The sequence below is a fragment of the Pristis pectinata genome, chromosome 10 (assembly GCF_009764475.1).
Source record: "Pristis pectinata isolate sPriPec2 chromosome 10, sPriPec2.1.pri, whole genome shotgun sequence".
In the NCBI taxonomy this organism is placed as follows: Eukaryota; Metazoa; Chordata; class Chondrichthyes; order Rhinopristiformes; family Pristidae; genus Pristis; species Pristis pectinata.
The window spans coordinates 95,895,345-95,913,168 of NC_067414.1; the positions used below are offsets into that span (position 1 = coordinate 95,895,345).

At 50.3% G+C, this 17,824-nt stretch overlaps 1 protein-coding gene across 1 annotated transcript in view; it reads left to right on the forward strand.

The window, feature by feature from the left end:
- Positions 1-2,333: 2,333 nt before the first annotated feature.
- The window catches only part of stum (stum, mechanosensory transduction mediator homolog), a 50,951-nt gene continuing 35,460 nt past the window's right edge, over positions 2,334-17,824 (forward strand). Inside the window, exon 1 of the mRNA XM_052025455.1 lies at positions 2,334-2,413. Coding sequence (XP_051881415.1) covers positions 2,334-2,413 — 80 coding nt within the window. The remainder of the gene's footprint in view (positions 2,414-17,824) is intronic.

A 17,824-nucleotide genomic window follows, 5' to 3' on the forward strand; every position in this document is an offset into this window, starting at 1 on the left:
CCACCCCTCCACTTCCTCATCCAAGTCATTTATAAAATCACAAATAGTAAGGGTCCCAGTACAGATCCCTGAGGTACACCACTGGTCACCAACCTCCACTCAGAATACAACCCCTCAACAACCACTCTTTGCCTTCTGTGGGCCAGCCAGTTCTGGACCCACACTGCAATGTCCCCTTGGATCCCATGTCTCCTCACCTTCTTCATAAGCCTCCGTTCCCCTTGGACAATAAGATGGACTCTTGACCTCACGATTTACCTCATCATGTCCTTACACCTTATTGTCTGCCTGCACTGCACTTTCTCTGTAACTGGAACACTTTATTCTGCATTGCATTACTGCTTTTCCCTTGTACTACCTCAGTGCACTGATGTGATGAAATGATCTGTATGGACTGCATGCAAAACAAAGTTTTTCACTGTACCTCGGTACATGTGACAATAATAAACCAATTTACCATTTCTACCCCTCACCCACATACAAGGGGCAATTTACAGCGACCTATTAACCCACCGACCCCGCACATCTTTGGGATGTGGGAGGAAACCTGAGCACTCGGGGGAAACCCCCGCGGACTCAGGGAGAACGTGCAAACTCCACACAGACAGCCTGGGTCTCTGGCGCGAAGAGACATCACTTCTGCCAGCTGAGCCGCTCTGCCACCCATTGACAGGAGGACAGCTCTCTCCCTGGGGTGGCAAGTCATGGGTTCGTGCCCCACTCTGGGCATTTGGTGTAACAACCCCGGCTGTTGCTCCACTACTGAGTAAGGACAAATCTGGGCATGGTGTTGTCATTTAAGCAAGACCATATCAGCTCTTCACATTGTCAAAGTCAAAGTGGAGTTTATTGTCATATGCACGAGTCCACAGGTGCAATGAAAAACTTACTTGCAGCAGCATCACAGGCACATAGAGTCATATAGCAGGAAAGTGGGCCCTTCAACCCAACTCGTCCATGATGTCGACCAAGATGTCCATCCAAGCTAGTCGCACTTGGCCCATATCCCTCTGAACCTTTCCTATCCGTGTACCTGTCCAAGATTATTTCAAACGTTGTAATTGTACCCGCCTCTACCACTTCCTCTGGCAGCTCGTTCCCCACACCCACCACCCTCTGTGAACAGCACAATGTGCAAATCCACCGTACCTGATTGAGAATTTGAATTCAGTTTCTTTTGAAAAATAATCTCAGTACACTTAATGATAAACCAAATCCAATACCTAAACTGTAGATTGAGTGCTAAAGGATATTGCTGCTAGATCTCCCAATCTACCTTATTATGGGCTTACACCTTATTGTCTGCCTGCACTGCACTTTCTCTGTAACTGGAACACTTTATTCTGCGTTCTGTTATTGCTTTTCCCTTGTACTGCCTCAATGTACTGATGTTTCGGAATGATCTGTATGGATGGCATGCAAAACAACCTTTTTCACTGTACCTCGTCGGTACGTATGTGGAACGAGCTTGCCAGAGGAAGTGGTTGATGCAGGTACAATGACAACTTTTAAAAGACGGTTGGACAGGTACGTGGATCGGAAAGGTTTGGAAGGCTAAGGGACAAGAGCAGGCAAATAGGATTGGCTTAGACAGGCGCGGTAGCGTAGCGGTTAGTGTAATGCTTTACAGCGCCAGTGACCCGGGTTCAATTCCCGCCACTGTCTGTAAGGAGTTTGTACATTCTCCCTGTGTGTCTGTGAGGGTTTCCTCCGGGTGCTCCGGTTTTCCTCCCACATTCCAAAGGCGTACGGGTTAGGAAGTTGTGGGCATGCTATGTTGACGCCGGAAGCGTGGCGACACTTGCAGGCTGCCCCAGAACACTCTACGCAAAAGGTGCATCTCACTGTGTGTTTCGACGTACATGTGACTGATAAGAAACCTATTTTGGTCGACATGGACCAGTTGGGCCAAAGGGCCTGTTTCCGTGCTCTATGTGAATGTAATAAACTAACTACCAATTAGATTGTGTTGGGGCAGGTGGTGAGGCGGGGTGACGGGAGGGAAAAACCTACCTGATCTGGTCCTCACCAATCTACCTGTCGCAGGTGTGTCTGTCCGCAACATTATCAGTGGGAGTGACCACCGCACCGTCCCCATGGAGACTGAATCCCGTCCTCACGGTGGAAGTACAGAACTGTGCTCAACCACAACCTGCGACCTCACGGCCCAACATGTCCCCCTGCTCTACCACCACCACCAGACCAGGGGGCCAACCTGGTTCAATGAAGAGCGCAGGAGAGCGTGACTGCAGCAGCAGAAGTCACATCTCAGAGTGAGGCAGCCACCTGGTGAAGCCGCAGGACGGCAGCACTTGCATTCCAGACAAACGTAAATGGCGCGCGACGACAGAGCTAAGCGAGCCCACAGCCAACGGAATCAGATCGAAGCTCTGAAGTCCTGCCGCGTCCAGTCGTGAATACCGATGGACAATTAAACAACTCACCGGAGGAGGGTGCTCTGCAAATATCCCCGTCCGCAACAATAGGGGGGCCCAGCTCATCAGTCCAAAAGGGAAAGATGAAGCATTTGCAAGATCTTGTTATTTTAATTTTTTTTTGTTTTTTTGTTCTAATTATGTTTTGTTTCGTAAAAATTGTGTTTAATTTATGTTTTTCTTGTGAATGCTGCTGACATGATGCTCTGTGCCGTGATGCTGCTGCAAATAAGTTTTTCATTGCACCTGTGCACACATGGACTTGTGCATCTGACAATAATCTCGACTTTCGTCAGCCGGAAGTCCCCAGTGGATGATCCGTCTAGGCCTCCTCCAGTGGTCCCCTGCATGATAGATGCAGTTTCTTGTGGTCTAGAGCAGAGCAGATACCATACCAAGCCGTGATGCATCCAGTTAGGATGCTTTCTATGGTGCATCGATAAATGTTGGTGAGCATCAAAGGGGACATGCCAAATTTCTTTTAGCCTCCTGAGCGCTGATGAGCTTTCTTGGCCGTGGCGCCTATGTGGTTGGACCAGGACAGGCTATAGGCTATAGTATCAGGAGTGTGCGCACCGCCCCCCTTCCTGAAGTCAAAGACCAGCTCTCCTTTTATTTTGCTGACATTGAGGGAAAGGTTGTTGTCATGACACCATTCCACTAAGCTCCTATCTCCCTCCTGGTGAACCTCCTCTGCACCATCTCCAGTGTAGTCACATCTTTCCAATAGTGGCCAGAACTGTGAACTATATTCCACCCATGCTTAACAAATGTTTTATAAAGTTATACAATGGTCTTCCTGCTCTTACATTCTATGTCTCTGCTAATGAAGGCAAATATCCTGTTTGCCTTATCTATCTGTACCGTTGTCTTCATGTATCGTTGGACATGTACAGCAAGGTCCCTCTGTTCCTCTGTACCTTCTAGGGCCTTACCATCCATCGGGCACATCCTAAAATGAAAGCAGAGCTGAAAGCACTCAGCAGGTCAGGCAGCATCCTTGGAGGGAGAAACATTTCAGATCCGTGAGCCTTCCTCAGAGTTTTAGTGGACAGAGGTCATCAATGGCCCATTGGCAGTTAGCAATATATTGGTCAAGAGAAGGTAAGAGCCTTCAGGTGGATTGGGAATTCTAGAGGTGGGTCAAAGTAGAGGGTCCCAGACCCGAAATGTTAACTTTTTTTCTCTCCTCAGATGCTGCCCGACCCGCCGAGCTTTTCTAGCTTTTCGGATTTTATTCCAGATTTCGGATACTCTCATTATGTACGCCCGACCATCATTGGTCCTCCCAGTCCTGACCTTGTCACCTTCCTCCTGGGCCTCCAGGATCGAGGATGACTTACTCCCGCCCCGGCTCTGTGGGTTCTGAGGTGACCGATGAGTCCCCACGTGGGAACTGCTGACTCTTCCACAGACGGAGATACAAGAGACAGCCGACGCTGGAATCTGGAGGAGCTCAGCGCGTCGATCAGCCCTGCTGCAGGGTTCCATCCGAAATGCTGACAACTCTTCACAGACACTGCTCAACTCACTGAGTTTCCCCCAGCAGATTGTTTGTCCTGCCACCGATGGGGCAGTTAGGAGGCTGTCCGCTCAGGTAGTTAGTGAGGCGGTCTCCTCCTTCCGTTGCTTCCAAGGGGGCTTCTGAGCATTCCCAATCCGTCACGGTCCTCCACAGCATCCATACTCCTCGTCCTCTTTGGTCATGGCCAGGGATGTACAGGAGCTGGTGAGGGGTGTGTGTTCCTTCAAAGAGGCTTTGAGCACTTCCTTGAATCCTTTCCTCTGCCCATCTGATTATCTCTTCCCCACGACAGAGCTCAGATAAGAGTGTCGGAGGTCTGCAGTCAGGCAGGCAAGCGATGCGGTCTGGCTAGTGTTGTCAACCGGGAGTAACTGGTGCCTCAGTGTTGGGGAGCTTGGTCTCAGAGAGGACACTGACATTGATTTGCCCTTCCTTCCGGGGAATTTTGGAGGATTTCATGGAGACAGAGCGGTTGCTACCTGTCCGGTGCCTTGAAGTGCCTGCTGTAGGTAGCCCAGGTCTCAGGACCATCTAGGAACATTATCTTGCACACTTTAGGAAGGCAAGAAAATCAGGATCAGGTTTCTTATCGCTGACATAGATGATGTGAAATGTGTTGTTTTGCAGCAGCAGTACAGTGCAAAGACGTAAAATTACTACAAATTACAAAAATAGGACATAGAACACTACAGCACAGTACAGGCCCTTCGGCCCACAATGTTGTGCCGACATTTTATCCTGCTCTAAGACCTATTTAACCCTTCCCTCCCACATAGCCCTCCATTTCTCTATCATTCATGTATCTAAGAGTCTCTTAAATGTCCCTAATGTATCTGCCCCACAACCTCTGCTGGCAGTGCGTTCCACACACCTACCACTCTCTAAAAAACTTACCCCTGACATCCCCCTTATACCTTCCTCCAATCACCTTAAAATTATATCCCCTCGTGTTAGCCATCGTCACCCTGGGAAAAAGTCTCTGACTGTCCACTCGATCTATGCCTCTTATCATCTTGTACACCTCTATCAAGTCACCTCTCATCCTCCTCCTCTACAAAGAGAAAAGCCCGAGCTCACTCAACCTAAAATAAACAAATAGTGCTAAATAAAAAAGGAATAATGAGGTAGCTTTCAGAAATCTGATGGCGGAGGGGAAGAAGCTGTTCCTGAATCGTTGAGTGTGGGTCTTCAGGCTCCTGTACCTCCTCCCGATGGTAATAATGAGAAGAGGGCAAGTCTCGGGTGGTGAGGATCCTTAATGACAGATGCCGCCTTCTTGAGGCACCGCCTCCTGAGGATTGTCCTCGATGGTGGGGAGGGTTGTGTCCATGATGGAGCTGGCTGAGTCTACAACCCTCTGCAGCCTCTTGCGATCCTGCGCATTGGAGCCTCCACACCAGGCGGCGATGCAAACCAGTCAGAATGTCTCCACCGTACAGGAGAGCAGAGTAGGCCACTTGGTCCCTCAAGCCTGCCCCGCCATTCAATATGATCACGATTGATCTGCCCCCAGGCCTCATCTCCTCTCAGAGTCATAGAGTAATACAGCACAGAAACAGGCCCTTCTGCCCAACTCATCCATGGTGCCCACCAAGCTAGTCCCATCTGCCCACGTTTGCCCCATATTCCTCTAAATCTTTCCTTCCTTCTTCTGCGCCGGTTCCCCATAACCATTAATTTAATTATCTAACTCCTCTTTAAATCCTTCCAGTGAGGGGTTGAGAATTCGGAGACTCACCACCCTCTACGACAAGAAATTCCTACATACCTCATTTTTTTCCACCCAGAGAGTGTTGAAGTTTGGAACACACTGCCTGGTGGCAGAAGCGGAGACTCTAACAACACTTAAGAAGTATCTAGACAAGCATTTGTATCGCCAAGGCATAGAAAGCCTATGGATCAAGTACTGGTAAGTGGAATTAGGATGAACATGGAACATACAATGGTACAGCACAGGAACAGGCCCTTTGGCCCACAATGTCTGCACCGAACATGATGCCCAGTAAACTAATTCCCTTCTGCCTGCACGTGATACATTTCCCCTCCATTCCTGGCATATTCATACACCTATCTAAAAGCCTCTTAAATGCCTCTGTCGTATCTGCCTCCACCACCACCCCCTGGCAGCACATTCCAGGCACCCACCGCTCTCTGTGTAAAAAAACCTGCCCCCCACATCCCTTTTAAACTTCCCCCGCCTCACCTTAAATGCGTGCCCCTCTGGTATTAGACATTTCCGCCCTGCTGAAAAAGATGCCAGCTGTCTACTCAATCTATGCCTCTCATCGTTTAGTACGTTTCTCCCCGTTTTAGTACGTTCTCCCTGTGTCTGCGTGGTTTTCCTCCGGGTGCTCCCCGTGGTTCTCCCGTGTTCTCCCACGGGTTCTCCCCGTGTCTGCGTGGGTTTCCTCCGGGTGCTCCGGTTTCCTCCCACATTCCAAAGACGTACGGGTTAGGAAGTTGCGGTCATGCTATGTTGGCGCCGGAAGCGTGGCGACACTTGCGGGCTGCCCCCAGGGACACTCTACGCAACAAGATGCATTTCACTGTGTGTTTCGATGTACATGTGACTAATAAAGAGATCTTATAAACTTCTATCAGGTCCTCCCCTCAGCCTCTGACAACCCAGAGAAAACAATCCAAGTTTGTCCAACCTCGCCTCACAGCACACGCCCTCTAAACCAGGCAGCGTCCTGGTGAACCTCCTCCGCACCCTCGCCGAAGCCTCCACATCCTTCCTGTAATGGGGCAACCAGAATTGGACTTGGCTACCACGACACACTTCCTCCCGCTGCCGGGCGCAATTCCAAGCGCAAACTGGAGGAACAGCTCCTCACTTTCCGTCTTGGAACCTTGCAGCCTGACGGCATGAACATTGAATTCTCCCACTTTAGGTAATCCCCACCCCCCTTTTCCCCCCCCCCCCCCCCCCCACCGTGCTTCTTCTCTTCTTCCTTCTCCTAGCCCTTTTTGCCTCTCTCCTTATCCTTCCCTTTGACCCATCCCCCGGTGGATGTGCTCTCCCCTCCTCCCCGCCACTGCCCATCACTATCTCATTACCTGCATCTACCTCTCACCACCCTGTGCCCACCCCACCTCCCCTCTTTTGTCCACCTATCACTGCTCTGCTTTTCCCTCCTATATATCGGGCTTCCCCTTTTCCTATCTTCAGTCCTGAAGAAGGGTCCTGACCCGAAACGTTGGCCGCCTGCTTTTCTCCGCGGATGCTACCTGGCCTGCTGAGTTCCTGAGTTAAGACAGTGTTTTGCATCTGTCTGAACTATCGATTGCTTCTGCAATTCACCAATCAGCCAGCAGATGGAGATGGTGGCCAATTCTTGTTCTTGAGCTGAATTGGAGTCAGGGATGGTCCCCATTCAATAAAACAGCAGCAAAACAGCAGCAAAAAATCTGTCACCTTTGCAACGAGTACACAAGGGTGTTACATGGTACTTTTAACAACTTTTACATGGTACTTTTAACAACAACTTGGCTTTGCATAGTGCCTTTAACAATACAACAACTTGCCACTGCATACTATAATGTGGTAAAACTTCACTGTGGGACCAAACACCACCAGCTACAACAGGATCAAGACCAACAGGGAAAGTGGGCCAGGGAATCACGAGATGGAACTTAACTCGGACAAGTGCAAAGTGTTGTAGTTTGGTAAGTTAAACCAGGACGGGGCCCTGGACAGTGTTGTAGGACAGAGAGACCCAGGGGTTCCCTGAAAATAGTGACGCAGGTGGACAGGGTGGTGAAGAAGGTTTTGGGACTGTTGGATTCGACTGTTTTAAGTAGTTTTTTAACACGTATAGTGTTTAATACACCTCAAGTGGCTGCACAAGGAATGGCCGCTTCCTAGTTTATTGGTTCGTCCATCAGGTGAATATGTGTTTTCTTATTGGGTGGTTTTGCCACAGGTATCTAATCGGTTTTCTGATTGGACTATTGTTAGCTACGGAGAGCCTCTTATCTCAGGTGTAAAAGGCGTCATTTTTTGTTAATCTCTCTCTTGCTCTCTTCCATCCCCCCCGGCCATAGCTCATCTTTAGTTCCTTTTGTCTCGGCTCATCTCCCAGTAGTAAAGGTAGTGCAATGTGCTCTGTCACTGTTTCTTTGTTTTAAACTTTTCCAATAAAACTTTGTGAAGCACCAAATTGTTTTCAACTCATTCCTGGACTCCCGAAAGAACCTGCGGATTCGAAAATAACCGGATCCGACAGCAGGCTGGCCCTCATCGGTCAGGGCACTGAGTACAGGAGTTGGGACATCATGTTACAACTGTAGAAGATGTTGGTCAGACCACATTTGGAGCACTGTGTGCAGTTCTGGTCGCCCAGCTATAGGAAGGACGTCATCAAGCTGGAGAGGGCACAGAAAAGGCTCCCGAGGATGTTACCAGGACTGGAGGGCTTGAGCTATGAGGAGAGACCAGATAGGCAGGGATTTTTTTCCCTGGAGCAAAGGAGGCTGAGGGGTGACCTTATAGGGGTACAGAAAATCACAAGAGATGTAGATAAGGGGAATGATCACAGTCTTTTCCCCAGGGTAGGGGAGTCTAAAACTGAAGGGCAAGGGTTTAAGGCGAGAGGGGAAAGATTTAAAATGGACCTGAGGGGCAACTCTTTCACACAGTGGATGGTGGGTATGTGGAACAAGCTGCCAGAGGAAGTTGTAGAGGTGTGTACAATTACAGCATTTAAAAGATAAGCTCATGGATAGAAACTATTTAGAGGGATATGGGCCAAACGCAGGCAGATGGGACATGCATCTTAGGTCAGCATGGTCGAGTTGGGCCAAAGGAGTCCATTATATGAGAAGAAATAGACAAGGAGCTTAAGGAGGGAGTGAAGGTGGTGAACCTTTGGAATTCTCTGCCCGAGAGGGCTGTGGAGACTCAAGTCACCTGCATTCAAGATGGAGGTTGATAGACTTTAAGGGGATAAAAAGGCGAATGCAGGAAAAGTGGCACTGAGGTAAACATCCAACCACGAGCTCATTGAAGGACAGAGCAGGAGAGAGGGGCCGAATAGCCTCCTCTTGCCGTTTCTCTCGTAGAGCCTAAAGGAGGGATCTAAAGGTTTGCGTGTTTCAGACTTGACACATGCTTTCCTTAGCGTGTAGCGCTCTCAGCATGGCCCACGCAACTGATATCACGCTTACCTACCTCCTTGTTCATTGATGTGGATGCTACCGACAATGCTGGCAGTTTTATCTGCTGTGGGAAGCAGGGAATATGGGGTCAGAGCAGGATAGTCGTGCTGAGGTAAAGGATAGCCAGGAGCTTGTAGCTTCAAGTGGAAGGGCTGAATGGTCCACACCTCCTTCAATTTCTTACGTTCTTATTGCCCATCTCTAATTGCCCCTGCATTAAAGAGGCAGCTGAGAGTCATGGGGCTGGAGTCACGTAGTCGAGTTGAGTTAATTTCATGTGAGGTACAGGTACAATGCAAAATGTGCTCGCAGCAGCTTCACAGGCACGTAGGTACAGACAACACACGGAAAATAAATTACTTATAAATTGTTCAAGAGTGAAGAGGGAGACCAAAAAAAGACAGTAGAAAAGCAAGACGTTAGTGCAAATACAAAGACACATTCAGAGACATGTCCGTGGCAGTGCGAGAGGTGGTGCGTAGTGTTGCGTTGCTGAGGTAGGGTGAAGGTTGTGCAGGTCAGTTCAAGAACCTGGTGGTTGTGGGAAAGTAGCTGTTCCTGAACCTGGTGGTGAGGGACTTCAGGCTTCTGTACCTCCTGCCTGACGGTAGCTGCGAGAAGAGGGCACGGCCCGGATGGTGGGGATCTTTGATGATAGATGACGCCTTCTTGAGGCGGCGCCTCCTGTAGATGTTGTCAGTGGTGGGGAGGGCTGTGCCCGTGATGGACCGGGCTGTGTCCACTACTCTCTGAAGCCTCTCGCGTTCGTTTGCGTTGGAACTGCCGTATCAGACCATGGTGCAACCAGTCAGGATACTTCCAGCAGCGCATCTGTAGATTTGTTAGAGTATTTGGTGAAATACCAAATCTCCTTAAGCTTTTACGGAAGTAGAGGCACTGGCATGCCTTCTTCGTGATTGCATCAATGCGCTGGGCCCAGGACTGGTCAGATCGACCAGACTGGGTAAGGACGGCAGATTTCCTCTACTCACGGACATTAATGGACTAGATCGGTTTTCACAACGATCCAGTGGTTACATGGTGGCCCTTATTGAGGCCAGCTGTAACACCAGATTGATTTAATTTCTTGAATTTAAATTCCTAGCTCCCCTGGTGGGATTCAAAATTATGTCTCTGAATAAACAGGCAGCACAGTGGCACAGCTGGTGAAGCCGCTGCCTCACAGCGCCAGAGACCCAGGTTCGATCCCGACCTCGGGCGCTGTCTGTGTGGAGTTTGCACGTTCTCCCTGTGACCGCGTGTGGTTCCCCTGGGTGCTCCGGTTTCCTCTGACGTCCCAAGAGTACACAGGTTGGTGGGTTAATTGGCCGCTGTAAGTTGCCCCCAGTGTGTGGGTGAGGGGTAGAATCTGGGGGAGAACCAGTGCAGGATTGGTGTAAGTGGGTAAAAACAGAAAATGCTGGAAACACTCAGCAAGTCAGGGAGTGACTTCTCAAACTTTGTCTGCAAAAGTTCTCAGTGTCTCTCTCCACAGATGCCGCCTGACCTGCTGAGTATTTCCACTTTGGTTTTTAGATCAAATTTCCTATTTTTTTAATTTTCTATTTACGTGTAAGTGGGTAAATTGGTTTATTATTGTCACATGTACCGAGGTACAGTGAAAAACTTGTCTTGCAAACCGATCGTACAGGTCAATTCATTACACAGTGCACTGAGGTAATACAGGATAAAACAATAACAGAATGCAGAGTAAAGTGTTACAGTTACAGAGAAAGTGCAGTGCAGGCAGACAATAAGATGCAAGGGCCATGACGAGGTAGATTGTGAGGTCAAGAGTCCATCTTATTGTACTAGGGGACCGATCAATAGTCTTATAATAGCAGGATAGAAGCTGTCCTTGAGCCTGGTGGTACGTGCTTTCAGGCTTTTGTATCTTCTGCCCGATGGGAGGGGGGAGAAGAGAGAATGTGCGGGGTGGGAGGGGTCTTTTGATTATGTTGGCTGCTTACCAAGGCAGCGAGAAGTGTAGACAGAGTCCATGGAGGGGAGGCAGGTTTCTGTGATGTGCTGAGCTGTGTCCACAACTCTCCACGGTTCCTTGCGGTCCCGGGCAGAACAGTTGCCGTACCGAGCCGTGGTGGTTGATGGTCAGTGCAGACCTGTTGGGCTGAAGGGCCTGCTTCCTTGCTGTTTGGTGCTACGTATCCCTCGTTCATCGATTCCCATTTGCAACTGCGGGGTAGTTCACAACAGCCAATGAGCCTTGGGTTTCACCTGGGGTAGATGAGGCAGTGGGCAGTGTGGACACATGGAGGGGCGATGCACCCCTCATCTCACTGGGTGGGAGACCATCCCTGGGCAACCTGACGGGGCTTTGGACCGCACAGCAGCTGTCGGGAGTCCCCCACCTCCACCCCTGGCAAGGCAGCCCGAACTGCCGGAGCAGTCTCCTGTTTCCATGGCAGCCAACTCTGTGGTGATTAGCAACCCAGCCACCGGGACAGGAGAGGAAGGCTCTGCAATGCCGTAGCACCTTTCATCTCCCGGTTCAGGACGGCCCGAGGGGACGCCGCACTCCTCCAAAGCGCTGGTGCGCTCCTCTGATGCAGAGTAGAGCGTCGGCCCACTCCTGCACAGCAAGATCCCAGATAAAACAACACGTGGTGGCATGACTCAGATGTTCTCCCCAGAAGCTGCGTCACAGGTAGACGGGGCGGTGAAGAAGGGGTTTTGGCGTGCTGGCCTTCATCGGTCAGGGCGCTGAGTCCAGAACAACACACAAAACACTGGAGGAACTCAACGGGTCAGGCAGCATCGATGGAAGGAAGGTGGACAGTTGACGATTTGGGTCGAGATCCTTCATCTAGGCTGGATTCAGCAGTCCCGGACAATGGGTCTCGACCCAAAATGTTGACTGTCCATTCCCCCCATAGATGCTGCCTGACCCGCTGAGTTCCTCCAGTGTTTTCGATTTTGCTCCAGATTCCAGAATCTGCAGTCTCTTGTGTCTCCATTTGAGTAGAGAAGTTGGATGTTATGTTGCAGTTGGACAAGGCATTGGCGAGGCTGCACTTGGAGTATTGTGTAACTTTTGGTCAACCTGTCATGGGAAGGATGCCATTAAGCTGGAAAGAGTGAAGACAAGATTTAAGAAAGTGTTGCCAGGACTCAAGGGCCTGAGTTATAGGGAGAGGTTGGACAGGTTGGGACTTTATTCCATGGAGTGTAGGAGACTGAGGGGTGACCTTATAGAGGTGTATAAAATCATGAGGGGCATAGATCAGGTGAACGCACTCAGTCTTTTTCCCAGGGTTGGGGAATCAAGAACTAGAGGGCACAGGTTTAAGGTGAGAGGGGAAAAAATTTAGTAGGATCTTGAGGAGGAATTTTTTTTACTCAAAGAGGGTGGTATGTACATGGAACGAGCTGCCAGAGGAAGTGTTTGAGGCAGGTACACTGACAACATTTAAAAAAAAACATTTGGACAGGCACATGGATATGAATATTTTACAGGGATATGGGCCAAACGCAGGCAAATGGGACTAGCTTAGATGGGCATCTTGGTCGGCATGGATGAGTTGGGCCGAAGGGCCTGTTTCCATGCTGTATAGCTCCATGAGTATCAACATCTCAGAGGATCTATCCTGGGACCAACACATTGATGCAATCATGAAGAAGGCACGCCAGTGGCTTTACTTCATTAGGAGTTTGAGGAGATTTGGTACGTCACCAAAGGCTCTTGCAAATTTCTATGGATGTACGGTGGAGAGCATTCTGACTGGTTGCATCACCGCCTGGTGTGGAGGCTCCAATGCACAGGATCGAAAGAGGCTGCAGAGGGTTGTAGACTCAGCCAACTCGATCACGGGCACAACCCTCCCCACCATCGAGGACATCTTCAAGAGGCGGTGCCTCAAGAAGGCGGCATCCATCGCTAAGGACCCTCACCATCTGGGACATGCCCTCTTCTCATTACTACCGTCAGGGAGGAGGTACAGAGGCCTGAAGACCCACGCTCAACGATTCAGAAACAGCTTCTTCCCCTCCGCCATAAGATTTCTGAACGGTCCCTGGACCCATGAACACCGCCTCGTTATTGCTTTTACTTTGTAATTTATAGTAGTTTTATGTCTGCACTGTACTGCTGCTGCAAAAGAACAAATTTCATGTCATCTAAGTCAATGATAATAAACCTGATTCTGTTTCTAAGTCCCTGAGGTGATGCTGTTCCTGTGGTTTGTGTGGACGCGCTGGATACCAGAGGAAATATTTTAAAATAAAATGGAGATGAGCAATCTAACAACAGAAGCAACAACTTGATATTACACCGACCGAGCCCAGACTACAAGGGGGACCCTAGCGAGGACATTCCATGCGGCAGACAGCAGAGAGGTGTCTCTGGAGCTGAAAATTAAGAAAAGCCGCAGGTGCTGAAAAGCTGAAACAAAACCAGAAAATGCTGGAAACACTCAGCAGGTCAGGCAGCGTCTGTGGGGAGAGAAACTGCGTCAATGTTTCAGTTCTAACGAGGAGCCTTCAACCTGAAACTTTGACTCTGTTTCTCTTCCCACAGATGCTGCCCAACCTGCTGAATGTTTGCAGTGTTTTCTGGCTTTGTTGCCGTGGTTACCACAGTCGGATCTGTCTCCTTCCCTTGAAGGTGGTCACAGTTCCAACATCTCTGATCTCCCCTGACATGCCCTCACTCGGATGGTGTACTTGTACTGCAGTCCAAGTCTTCAGCCTTCAGTGTGGATACTGCCCTGCTCCCGGGCCTCGTTGCTGTTGAGTTGGATGTGGCCTCTTCAACGGAGAGGCAGCAAGGTTGGCCCTCGGGATGGACTCAAGGCCGGAGTCACAGTAGAGGAGAATGTTCAGCAAGAGCTGACTGCCTCTCACTCCTCGCTGTCCTCTCTGTTCCTGGGTCTCAGTGCGCTGGGGACTTGGTGTTTGGGCTATAGATGATCTTAGAGTCATAGAGTCATACAGCCCAACTGGTCCATGCCGACCAAGGTTTTTATCCGAGCTGGTCCCGTTTACCTGCGCTTGGCCCATATCCCTCTAAACCTTTCCTATCCATGTACCTGCCCAAATGTCTTTAAACATTGTAATTGTAGCCGCCTGCGTTTGGCCCATACCTCTGTAAAATAGGCAGGCACGGTAGTGTAGCGGTTAGCGTAATGCTATTACAGTGCCAATGACCCGGGTTCAATTCCCGCCACTGCCTGTAAGGAGTTTGTACATCCTCCCCGTGTCTGCATGGGTTTCCTCCGGGTGCTCCGGTTTCCTCCCACATTCCAAAGACGTACGGGTTAGGAAGTTGCGGGCGTGCTATGTTGGGGCCGGAAGCGTGGCAACACTTGCGGGCTGCCCCCGAACACTCTACACAAAAGATGCATTTCATGGTGTGTTTTGATGTACATGTGACTAATAAAGATATCTTATTTATCTCTACCACTTCCTCTGGCAGCTCGTCTCCCACATACCCACCACCCTCTGTGTGAAAAACTGGCCCCTCAGGTCCCCTTTAAATCTTTCCCCTCTGACCTTAAACTGATGCCTTCCAGTTTTAGACTCCCCTACCCTGGGAAATAGACTGTGAGCATTCACATCATCTGTATCCCAGCCTATCTGGTCTGTCCTTATAACTCAAGCCCTCCAGTCCAAGTAACATCCTCGTAAATCTTTTCTGCACTCTGTCCAGCTTAACGACGTCCTTCCTATAGCTGGGCGACCAGAACTGCGCACAGTGCTCCAAGTATGGTCCTGACCAACATCTTCTACAGTTGTAACATGACATCCCAACTCCTGTACTCAGTGCCCTGACTGACGAAGGCCAGTGTGCCAGATGCCTTCTTCACCGCCCTGTCTACCTGCGTCACCGCTTTCAGCGAACTATATATTTGTACCCCCTAGGTCTCTCTGTTCCGCCTTGTCCACGTTGAAGAACCTCTGGCTATCAGTGAGCCTCCCACCCTCCTGTTCTTTGGGTCACCTTCAATAAGTTCGCCCCTCTCTTCTGTCCGAGGAGGATGGACCCAAATTCTTCATCCTGGGAATCGATGGGTGACCCTGTCAGAGGAGGGCAAAGATTTGATGGAAGCTGGAGGTGGCCCAGCCACTTCTGGCAAGAAACCAGTCGCCCAGGCCAGTCGTGCCTCAGGTGTTGTCACTTGCAGGGGGGGGGGGGGAAGGTGGCGTTGATACGAGGGATGTCGGAGATGGCGGGTGATGGACGTGTGGGGAAGGGCGCACAGTTCTCCCCATCCCCTCTCGCTCTATCTGCAGTCCTGTCTCTTCCTCAGTCCGCCTTCTCCCCCTGTTTTGACTCTCACCCTCTCATTCTATACTCACTTTGTTCTTCTGCGGATATGGCAAACACTTATTGTCCGGGCCTGGTTCTCCTCTCAGGGATCAGCTGAGGGATTCCAGTGGTCAGTCAGGAGTTAACCAGATGGCAGGGGCTTGGAGTCACGTGTGGGCCAGGTGGGCTGAGGGTGGCAGACATCCATCCCCATGTCACTATTGGCAACCAAATGGGTCCTTATGACATTCTGGTAGTTTGTGGTCAACGTTACTGAAATTAGAATTCGATATTTGTCTTTAATTAACCGAGTTTCAGTTTTCCGGAGGCTGTGATGGGATTTGAACTCACTTCTCCCGGTCAGTAGTCCGGACCTCCAGACAGCTCAGTCAGTGATTTAAGCACTTTGCTGCCGCGCACTGGCTGCACACGGCTCTCCTCTCGTTATTTCTCCTTCTCCCTCTCTTGCTGTTCGTCCCCCTTCCCCCACTCTCCCTCTCAACACACACGCACACACACACACACACACACACCACACACACACCATACCACACACACACACCATACTACACACACACACACACACACACACCATACCACACACACACACCATACTACACACACACACACACACACACACCATACCACACACACACTCACACACACACACACTCACACACACACCATACCACACACACACACACCATACCACACACACACCACACACACACACACACACACTCACACACACACCATACCACACACACACTCACACACACACACTCACACACACACCATACCACACACACACACCATACCACACACACACTCACACACACACACATTGCTGCTCCTCTCCCTTTCTCTCTCTCCCTCGGTTCTTTCGCATCTCTCCTTGTCTCTCTCTGCTCGTTCCCTCACTCCCCCCCCACCTGCCCTTTCTCCCTCCCTCTCTCTCTCTCTCTCACTCTGTCTCATTTCTCCCTCTCTTACCTCTGCCTCTATCTTTCTCCATTCTTTTTTCTCCCTCTCCCTCCCATCCTTAGTTCTCCCTTTCCCTCCCCCTCCCTCACTCTGTTGATCTCTATGTTCTTGCCTTCTCTTTCACATTCTCCCTCTGCCTGTCTCTCTCTCTCCCTCCCTCCCTCCCTCTCTCTCCCTCTCTCTCTCTCTCTCTCGCAGCTCCTGAGACCACTAACTCACCCCTCCCTCCCTGCCCAACCCCAACACTGAGCCCCCGAGAGAATGGGAGCCCCGGGGTTAGAGCAGAGTTGTTACATCAGATCGGAGAAGGAGGTAGCATAATTAAAGCCTCATGGTTGCCACAGTGACGTGGCTAATTCACAGCCCCTGACGGCTAATGGATCAACTCATTTCAACAAGATGACACGGAATCTCATTAACCTCATTCTGCTCAGGAATCCACCAAAGGTCTTTATAATAAAAGATGCAAACGGGAAGTTGATAAATCCAACTGTCGCTTGTTCTCTGTGACTACATCAAGGGCTCAACGCTCGTCCTGTATGCCATCTTACCCCCGTGTTATGGGACTCCTTCCCAGGGACAAAGCAGGCCAGTATTAGTTCTCACCTTACACAGAAGATAGTGGGGGGGGGGGGGGGGGGTGAGGGGTTGTTGGGGGGGGGGTGAGGGATTAAGGTGGGTCCACAATTAAGAGAACCCGGGGCAGGGAGGGGCAGCTGTTCCTTTGTGGCTGGGCGGTGAGGTCTTTATTGGCCGCGCAGGTCAATAGGGTGGTAAAGGAGGCGTTATGGCATGCCTGCCTTTATTAGTCACGGCCTTGAGCTCAAGAGTCGGAAGTTATGCTGCGGCTTTATAAAACCCTAGTTCGGCCTCATCTGGAGTATTGCATTCAGTTCTGGTCGCCCCACTACAGGAAGGATGTGGAGGCTTTGGAGTGGGTGCAGAAGAGGTTTCCCCAGGACGCTGCTGGATTAGAGGGCATGTGCTATAAGGAGAGGTTGGACAAACTCAGGTTGTTTTCTCTGGAGCGGCGGAGGCTGAGGGGAGACCTGATAGAGGTTTATCAAATTATGAGATGGCATAGATAGGGTAGACAGCCGGTATCTTTTCCCAGGGTCAAAATGGTTAATACTAGAGGGCGTGCATTTAAGGTGATAAGTTCAGAGGACATGTGGGGGGCAGATTTTTTTTGCACAGAGAGCGGTGGGCGCCTGGAATGTGCTGCCAGGGGTGGGGGCGGAGGCAGATACGATAGAGGGGTTTAAGAGGCTCTCAGACAGGCGCATGAATGTGCAGAGAATGGAGGGATATGGACGTTGTGCAGGCAGAAGGGATTAGTTTAGTTAAGTGTTTAATACTAGTTTAATTAGTTTTGGGTGGGGGATGGGTGGGGGATGGGTGGGGGGATGGGTGGGGGGATGGGTGGGGGGATGGGTGGGGGATGGGTGGTGGGGG